Raw genomic sequence first — 8935 nt, 5'->3', positions numbered from 1 at the left:
GAGGTCCCTCAGACAATAAATCAGCCTGATGTAGGGAATTCAAATGAGAGTGTTTCCTCTCTCCCCTTTATTATTATTAGTATTAGTATTAGTATTAGTATTATTATTATTATTATTAGTATTAGTATTATACTCTGAAGTGTTGCTTTCTCTGCTCATGTATTTCCTCGAGTGCCTGTCTGTCTCAGTTTATTCTTGTCGTGAGGTTGTTCAGCTGAAAGGTCCCTGTTTACCAGCTGAGCGGCTGTGAATGACACGTGACAGGTGTTCAAAACAACATTGTCAAATTCAAATATCAGCTTCATGTGAAATCCTAGAAACACCAGCGGAATATCGTGCCACACTCTGCCTCTTCGCACCCAAAGTGACCTGACGCATTTGGTGCTGTCCCCATTATAACTCAAAGCATCCGCCACGATCGCAATTTACAGCGACATTCATGACGGCTCCCAGGTGGCAGCCAGGCGCCCTCACTAAGGGATCGATCAGCTCATTTATTACAGCTTGTGCAGCCTCGCTTCAGGCAGTATTCAGTGCCCTGAGCTTTGACACACCACCACCCAGCTCATCGCTGCTGCACTGCATCAATCCAGACTGGCTATGTAACCCGGCTGATTGAAAGACTGCACTGACATTTATTCCAGCTCCTGAATCACGCTTCCTGTCAACGCTGATCTAGCGCCGCCGCGACTGAAGCAGAATAATAATCTGATATCACAAGTTTACAAAGAGGCAGGCTGAAGCTGGTTTGTCAGAAACAAATACAGCTTGAACAATGAAGAAGAGGGTCTGACTTAATTATAATATTTTAATATCAGAACGGACTATACTTACAATCAGGCCGGGAATATACCTTAAAGGGAATGTGATTTTAGCCACAATGACCCGTTTGTTTCTGTTAAAGGAAACCCCTGTGTTTGTTTTCTGTTGTCATCGCCCGGTCTTCCCGCTGTAACTCTTTCCACATGTAGAAGACCCCCATAGTCTACATTTTATGCATTCACTTTTGCATTTTGGTAGCATTAGTGTCCTCTTTTGTACATGCTGTACAAAACCAATGCAGCATATTAATGGTAAGCCCCATGCATATACAGTGAAGGCAGTGTGAAGTATGATATTTTAAAATGCATTTCTTCCATATATCTCTGTTAACTAGAATAGCCAGTGCATTGCACACGGAGCTCAGAAGCAGTCAATACTCTACATGGCACTGAACTGCTGCGACAGTAGGGAATGCTCTTCTCAACAAGCAGCCAAGTGCTTAAAAAAATAACTTTTTATAGACAGTAAAGCCTCACACCTGTTTCCCTGGCAGTGTTCATTTCACAAGAACACAGAGGGAAGGAAAGAGACACGGCCAGCCAGGAGAGGAATGAAAACAGAGGGAAGGAAAGAGGCACGGCTCTCGATTGGATTACTGTAATGTTTTGTTTGCTGGCCTTCCTGACTCTAATCTGCGTCGACTCCAACTGCAGCCAGAGGGCTTCCTCGCACTCCTCGTTCTCGACACATCACCCCCGTTCTAAAATCATTACATTGGCTTCCTGTTAAGTTCAGGATTGATTTAAAAAATCTTCTTACTACTTATAAGGTGCTTCATGGTCTAGGGCAGTGGTGGTCTGGCCCTCGAGATGAAATCCAGTCCAGGTTTTCACTCCAAGCAGGTTCTAATGTAGTTCATTGAAGCTGCTAAGAGGGAAGTAACTAATGTAGGACCTGGCTGGAATAAAGACCAGGACTGGAATACATATCGAGGGCCACAGTTGTGTACTGCTGGTCTAGGGACTTCATATCTGCAGGACCGGTTGGTCCCTTCTGCCCCGAGCCGTAGCCTGAGATCAGAAAGTGCTGGCCTCCTGGTAGCTCCTAGATGTGGGCTGAAATCACGAGGGACAAGGGGCCCTTTAGCAGTTCTGCTCCCTGCCTCTGTGACTCTATTCCAGTCAACATCAGCAATGCTGGCCCAGCTGACATTTTAAAATTAATTTTAAAACAATATCTGTGTGTGTGTGTGTGTGTTTGTCAGTGTGTGTGTGTGTGTGTGTGTGTGTGCGTGTCAGTGTGTGTGTGTGTGTGTGTGTGTGTGCGTGTGTGCGTGTCAGTGTGTGTGTGTCAGTGTGTGTGTGTGTGTGTGTGTGTGTGTGTCAGTGTGTGTGTGTGTGTGTGTGTGTGTGTGTGTGTGTGTGTGTGTGTGTGTGTGTGTGTGTGTGTGTGTGTGTGTGTGTGTGTGTGTGTGTGTGTGTGTGTGTGTGTGTGTGTGTGTGTGTGTGTGTGTGTGTGTGTGTGTGGTGTGTGTGTGTCAGTGTGTGTGTGTGTGTGTGTGTGTGTGTGTCATCTCTTGTCATCTGAGGATCTATTTCCATTACTTGAAAAACCATCTGGAGCCACTTCGGCTGCTATGACAACAATCATTGAATAAATCAGCATGCGCCTGTGTTGCACAACCTCCAGTGATCACAGCTTGCCCTGTGTCTGGGAGTTACATTAGAAAGGTAATGCAAGGGGCCGGCTTGAAACCTCAATAGATTTCCACTGCTGGCTTGTCTTTTATTCTTGGACTGATTGTGTTCCAGCTACCTCACAATGGTATGGGAGGCAATGGCAGAATGGAGTCCCATTACACAACATCAATGCTCTCTCAACCCGTTCACACTGGCAACCCACTGCAGCCCCATGCTTCCATCACCCCACTGCAGCCCCATGCTTCCATCATCCCACTGCAGCCCCATGCTTCCATCACCCCACTGCAGCCCCATGCTTCCATCACCCCACTGCAGCCCCATGCTTCCATCACCCCACTGCAGCCCCATGCTTCCATCACCCCACTGCAGCCCCATGCTTCCATCACCCCACTGCAGCCCCATGCTTCCATCACCCCACTGCAGCCCCATGCTTCCATCACCCCACTGCAGCCCCATGCTTCCATCACCCCACTGCAGCCCCATGCTTCCATCACCCCACTGCAGCCCCATGCTTCCATCACCCCACTGCAGCCCCATGCTTCCATCACCCCACTGCAGCCCCATGCTTCCATCATCCCACTGCAGCCCCATGCTTCCATCACCCCACTGCATTGTGATCCCCTGATTGGCTGATTCAGTGTCCATGTGTTCCATTGTGATCCCCTGATTGGTTGATTCCTCATGCAGTTCTTATAATATCAATAAGACCCTACACATTACAGGGATCGCTTACCAGTTCATACCATAGAGTCAATCGGATGCAGAATCTCTTGTAATCCCCTTTGTGTCGGGTTGTATTGATTCACTGTGATGGATAATAGACTTGTGTCACAACTATCTGGATGAAGCCTCAGCCCTCTATTTCGTTGAGAGGTTTGATAGACTTTGATAGATTTGCTGTCTTGTATATCGTAACTGAAACCGCAGCTGGGAAATGCAGCTTTTAAATAACAGGCTCAGTGTTTATGGCTTGCATCGCAAAGTAATCAGTCATGTGACTGGACAGTCCGTTTTCGCCCGACGCATGCGGTCACCTACCGAGCTGTACGCTCCTGTCAATACCAATGTGATAATAGTCATTTGAAACCGTGTCAGTGTCGTTTGCGTTCACAGCCGCTGAGCGAATTTTGGAAGCCTGCGGGGTGATGTGCATTTCTCAAGCTGCGTCGGGCCGCTGCTGAGTGCCGCTGCTGAGTGCCGCTGGTTTTTATTGCTAAGCACACAGACAGAGGCGCACACGCAAGCAGTCTTGTTGCAGTGTCTAGCAGCACTCTGCAGCACGCGCCGCTACCTGCAGCGTGACCACCAGCACGAAGAAGCGCGGTCCCCTGCTGGGGTCCTCGCCCTGTCACTTTACTGCTGCTGTTAAGTCGATTGATATGGGTTTATTTTTTGTATTATTATCCTAAGGGAATGCAGTCTGCACGTCTGCCTATGCGCCCTCTCGGAGATCGATCTGGAGAAAAAGATTAAACACCTCGGAGGAACCTGCCTGGGTGGGCGCCCCTCTACGGAGAGAAGCGCCTAGACCTCTTTTCTAATTTTGGAGCCACGAGGTGGGGAAAAAGGGGGGGGGGGGGGGGGGGGGGGGGCACCTAGCCGTGAAAAAGCTTTAGAAATGGATGAATACTCGAGCTACTTATGCATCGACCCTACAGCTAAATTGTATATAAAAAGAGAGTCTCTCTCTCTCTCTCTCTCTCTCTCTCTCTCTCTCTCTCTCTCTCTCTCTCTCTCTCTCTCTCTCTCTCTCTCTCTCTCTCTCTCTCTGTCTCTCTCTCTCTCTCTCTCTCTCTCTCTCTCTCTCTCTCTCTCTCTCTCTCCCAGCACTACTGTCGTGACTGCAAGACTTCAGACACTGTCCTTTGTTCTCCTGAGGAAGGACGTGCACGTACCGAGCCAGGCTTTGAATTCAAATTGAATTCACGAAATTGGGTTTGCAGACTGTTTCTGTGGAATTATATTTATAAGGAATGCGGCTTTGGGAGGCGTTTCGAAGAAAACTTACGCCAATAAGATTGTGATTATTAATATTTTTTATTTTTTGGTTTGTTTTCTTTAATGCACAAATTTCCACGCAAGCAAAGAAAAGAAATTGCAAAAATATCAGTATGAGCTGCTTGAACTTTCACAGCAAAGGAAGATGCAGTGTCCGTCAGTGAGAAAATGGTGCAATGCAACACTTGACAACTTTACTTGCAAGACGGCACACGGCGGGTTAATACATGCATACAACAGTTATCACTGGACATTCGCCAGCACTCCTGCGCTACAGTAAGTCAGTACACCTTTCTTCTGCGTGCCTGTTGTTTTGTTTTTATATCTACCCCTTACAATTACAGAAACTGCTTTCTTAAGAAGAATATTGATCACGCTGCTGTGAGATAACTGTAAACAGCGGCAGAAAGTAACCATGACAGAGTTGATGTGTGACAGATCAAAACGTGGCTGTTTGCCAGTAGCTCTGTCTAATGCTGTGCTTTGTGCTTTCATGGTAGCTACAGATTCACCATGCCAGCCTTGTGGGAGAGGGCTTGTGCACCCTGTGATGTAAGACAGCGTTGACGGTGGGCTCCCTTCCGTGATCAAAGGAACTTTCTTCCACCATGAAGCTCTGCAGAAGCATCCCTACAGGCGAGCCAGCGTTCTGTACCCCAAAGAGCTCCCTCTGGTTGCCTCTCTGCGCCCTGCTTTCCCTCACCTTGCTGGGGCCCGAGGTGGGCTGCTCCACATTAGACTGCCACGAGACGTGCATTTGTGCCAGCAACATTGTGAGCTGCTCCAAGAAGGAGCTGGCCAGCATCCCCACGGCTCTGCCCAGGTACACGGCCGTGCTGGACCTCAGCTACAACAGCCTAAGCAAGCTGCGGGCCGAGTGGACCCCGGTCAAGCTGGATAAGCTGCACACCCTCCTCCTGAGCCACAACGGCATGACCTTCATCTCCTCGGAGGCCTTCTCCTTCGTCCCCAGGCTACGCTACTTGGACCTCTCGTCCAACCAACTGCAAGGGCTGGAGGAGTACCAGTTCACCGAGCTGGAGGAGCTGGAGGTGCTGCTGCTCTACAATAACAGGATCTCGCAGATCGACCGCTCCGCCTTCGAGGGTGTCACCAAGCTGCAGAAGCTCTACCTGAGCCAGAACCAGGTCTCCCGCTTCCCCCTGGAGCTGGTCAAGGAGAAGACCCGGCTGCCCGAGCTCAGCCTGCTGGACGTCTCGTCCAACCGCGTGAAGAGCCTGCCGGTGCAGGAGCTCAAGCTGCTGCCAGCCTGGATCAAGAACGGGCTCTACTTCCACAACAACCCCTTCACCTGCGACTGTGAGCTGTACAGCCTGCTGGCACTCTGGCACATCCGGAGGCTGAACTCAGCCGTGGACTTCAAGGACGAGTACAACTGCACCTTGCAGACGCCCAAGAAGACCAGCGTGCGCCTCTTCCAGCTCGGGGAGGAGTACATGAACTGCAGCGCCGTGAAAGAGGCCGAGGTGGAGGCCTACCTGGGCGACAGCCTGACCCTGGAATGTGACACCCGGCTGAGGGACATGACCAAGACCTGGGTGACAGCGAGCAACGAGGTGGCTGCTTCGGCGAGGAGCAACCAGAGCGCTGTGGTCCTGGCCAATGGCAGCCTGCAGATCCGGCAGGCCCAGGCAGAAGACTCTGGGGTCTACACCTGCTACGCGGTGAGCGATTCCCTGAATGAGACCCTGTATGTGTCGGTGAGGGTGCACAACTTCACCATGCCTGAGGACAGCGACGCCTTCAACACCGCCTACACCACGCTGGTGGGCTGCGTCTCAAGCGCCATCCTGGTCCTCATCTATCTCTACCTGACCCCTTGCCGCTGCTTTTGCTGCCCTGGAGATGAGAAGGTGAAGAGCCAGCACGAGGACAGCATCCACTCTTCCATGCTCAGCGCCAGCGCTACCCCCACCCACGACTTGCTGGCGGGGCAAACTGGGCTCAGCAGACGCATAGCTTTTATTGAGCCTTCCAAAGACTCCCAGGGCCAGAACGGGAAACTGAACCCCAGCTCTGAAGAGGAGCAGGAGGGTACGAGAGGAAAGGAACGCAGGAGGAAGTCAGACGCGGAGTCCGTCAGCTCAGTGTTTTCAGATACTCCCATTGTGGTGTAAAGCACGAGGGATATCATGTATTTAAACAGAAGTGTGCACATTATCTCTGGAGTCTCCGTGCACAGCAGAGCTTTCTACTGTGAGTAACTCATGAATGGGAAGGGAAGTCAAGAGGCTTAGGGTTAGGGCTAAGTAACCTTATATTAGAATAGTTCTGGCAACTTCATTTGTAGCACTTCAGTTATACTGTGAATTGAGTTTGTAAAGTCCATTCAAAAGAAGAGTAGGGGAGTTTGGAGATGCAGGTACAATTTTGAAACCTCCCAGTCAAAAAACAAAGTGAGACATGCAAGCTGTGCATCTGCCATGTCCAGCAGGAGCCTTGACGCGCTCATTTGTTGTTTAGGGTTAATAACTCACCACCGCCCCCTATAGGAAGTAATGTATCTCTCCGCTGACAAGAAGGACCCCCGGGCTCACACAGTCACAATGCAGGGGTCACGTGTGCAGCTGCAATAATAGCCCCCCCTCGGGGTGTGATGGAGTAGCAGGAGACAGCACAAGCACACGGCAGGGATATCATTGTGCAACGCACTGGCAGGCATTCGGTAGAGAGAGAGGGGGGGGGGCGCAGGAAAACAGGGGCTCTACCCTGAACAGGGATCCAGTCAATAAAAAAGGAGCTCCCCTCTGTTTGATGAGGACGCTTTTCCAGGTGTGGTTTGAGCTGTTTTTAAGGAAGGGCTTATCTTAACTTTTCAGATTTATTTTTTTTCATTTGTTTTTCTGCAGTAGTATTGTGGGGTCAAGTCCTATTTCTATCCTATCATTGGAAACTACCATAGAGCAAAGAAAATAGCTGAGAGTTATAGAACAGATATAGATATATATATGAGAATTTTGGTTAATAATATTCCAGTTATATTCTATATTCAGCCACCATATCGTGCTGTGTTCTGATATTCTAAAGCATTCCACTGCAGTTTCTGTATTCAAATCGAAGCTGCTAAGCATCCCGCACGCTGCTGAAACGCCAGCTCACTCTGACAGACCCAGGTGTGGGTGTATATTTGACTGTTAGATGATTCCGCTTGTCATGCTGACTGCAAGCCATATAGTTGACAGTGGAATCCCGAATTTACATTAAGCGGGCGGGAAGCACAGCTGTGCTCCTGATCGAAGCTTGCAAGTCCTTCTCATGTTATTGATGCGGAGCCTGTGTGTGTGTGTGTGTGTGTGTGTGTGTGTGTGTGTGTGTGTGTGTGTGTGTGTGTGTGTGTGTGTGTGTGTGTGTGTCATTTTAAAATTGCGTGTCTTTATTTTTATAATTTGGTGTCTTTTTGAATTATCCTGTATGATTTTCTTTTTAGTAAAGGTCAAGTATGATTTGACCAAAAAAAAAACAACAAGCATTAAACCTGCACTGTTTGCTCGAAATGATTTTTATTTTGTCAATGTTTATATTCGGCGAAAGTGATCGAATGAAAAAATAAAATAAAAGCTTTGCTATGGCAACAGTAGCAAAATATAAGCATTACTCGGCCGCCACGGGGCTTGTGAGATTGCGTGAACCTTGAAAGAAACTGACGGAGAGTTGATCTAAAAAGAACAAATACAGAATGTACTATAATCAGTAGGTAAAAACACACCGCGTGTATTTAGGGCTTCTTTGTGAAGTGAACCCCTAATCCTGGGGTGGGATTCCGGCCCAGATCTTTGTTACAGCCATATCCCCACGTCAGCCTGCATTCAGGAGTTAATGTGTTCATTATTTAATCGGCAGCCTCTAAACCCAGGTGTGGATTACCCTCGCTGCTCTAAACCCACCAGTGCTCCCAGTCCTGGCAGCCTAATGGGCAAACTGGTATTGTGAAACGCGCTTAGGGTGAGTCCAGTGAACACGAAGCGGGACCGCGTAAAAGGCGCAACACGCATCGCTCGTACAGACTCGCCAGACACTGTGCTGTTTGCTCAGCTCAGCCGCCACAAAGACAGTTTAATCACAGGGGATGCCGTGCTCCTTTCATGCTGAAAAAAAAAACAAAACAATCAGACTCCTGCAGCCTGAAGCGTCCCAGGCAACTGACACCTACCCTGTTGTTTTAAACAAAGAGACGGCATTGGAAATGGATATTGAAAACCGCGAAGGTGCTCGTTTAGAACCGACAATGATCACTGGTGGCTAGATTTGAATGATGCGAGTTTATTTTTATTTATGTAATGAATTGTGGCTCGGGAGATTATTTTCACCCCGCCATGCGATATTATTTGATGTCGAATTGCGTCAGCGCTAAGACATTCGTTTTCTATGTGAAAAAGGAAAAGTCGCAAGCCATTATTCAGTGTTCTTGTTCCTTTCACCCTGCACTGACCTCTAGGGTACTGGCAAGGTCATCG

General features: G+C 48.9%; 1 protein-coding gene across 1 annotated transcript; it reads left to right on the top strand.

The window, feature by feature from the left end:
• The first annotated feature begins 4344 nt into the window (after positions 1-4344).
• LOC121299589 (amphoterin-induced protein 1-like) lies at positions 4345-7769 on the top strand. Its single transcript, XM_041227402.1, has 2 exons — positions 4345-4736; positions 4961-7769. Exon 2 carries the CDS (start codon positions 5069-5071, stop codon positions 6596-6598), a length of 1530 nt encoding a protein of 509 aa, XP_041083336.1. The 5' UTR covers positions 4345-4736; positions 4961-5068; the 3' UTR covers positions 6599-7769.
• Positions 7770-8935: the final 1166 nt, after the last annotated feature.

Source organism: Polyodon spathula, chromosome 25, assembly GCF_017654505.1.
Source record: "Polyodon spathula isolate WHYD16114869_AA chromosome 25, ASM1765450v1, whole genome shotgun sequence".
Taxonomy (NCBI): Eukaryota; Metazoa; Chordata; class Actinopteri; order Acipenseriformes; family Polyodontidae; genus Polyodon; species Polyodon spathula.
This window is presented reverse-complemented; position numbering and strand designations above follow the sequence as displayed.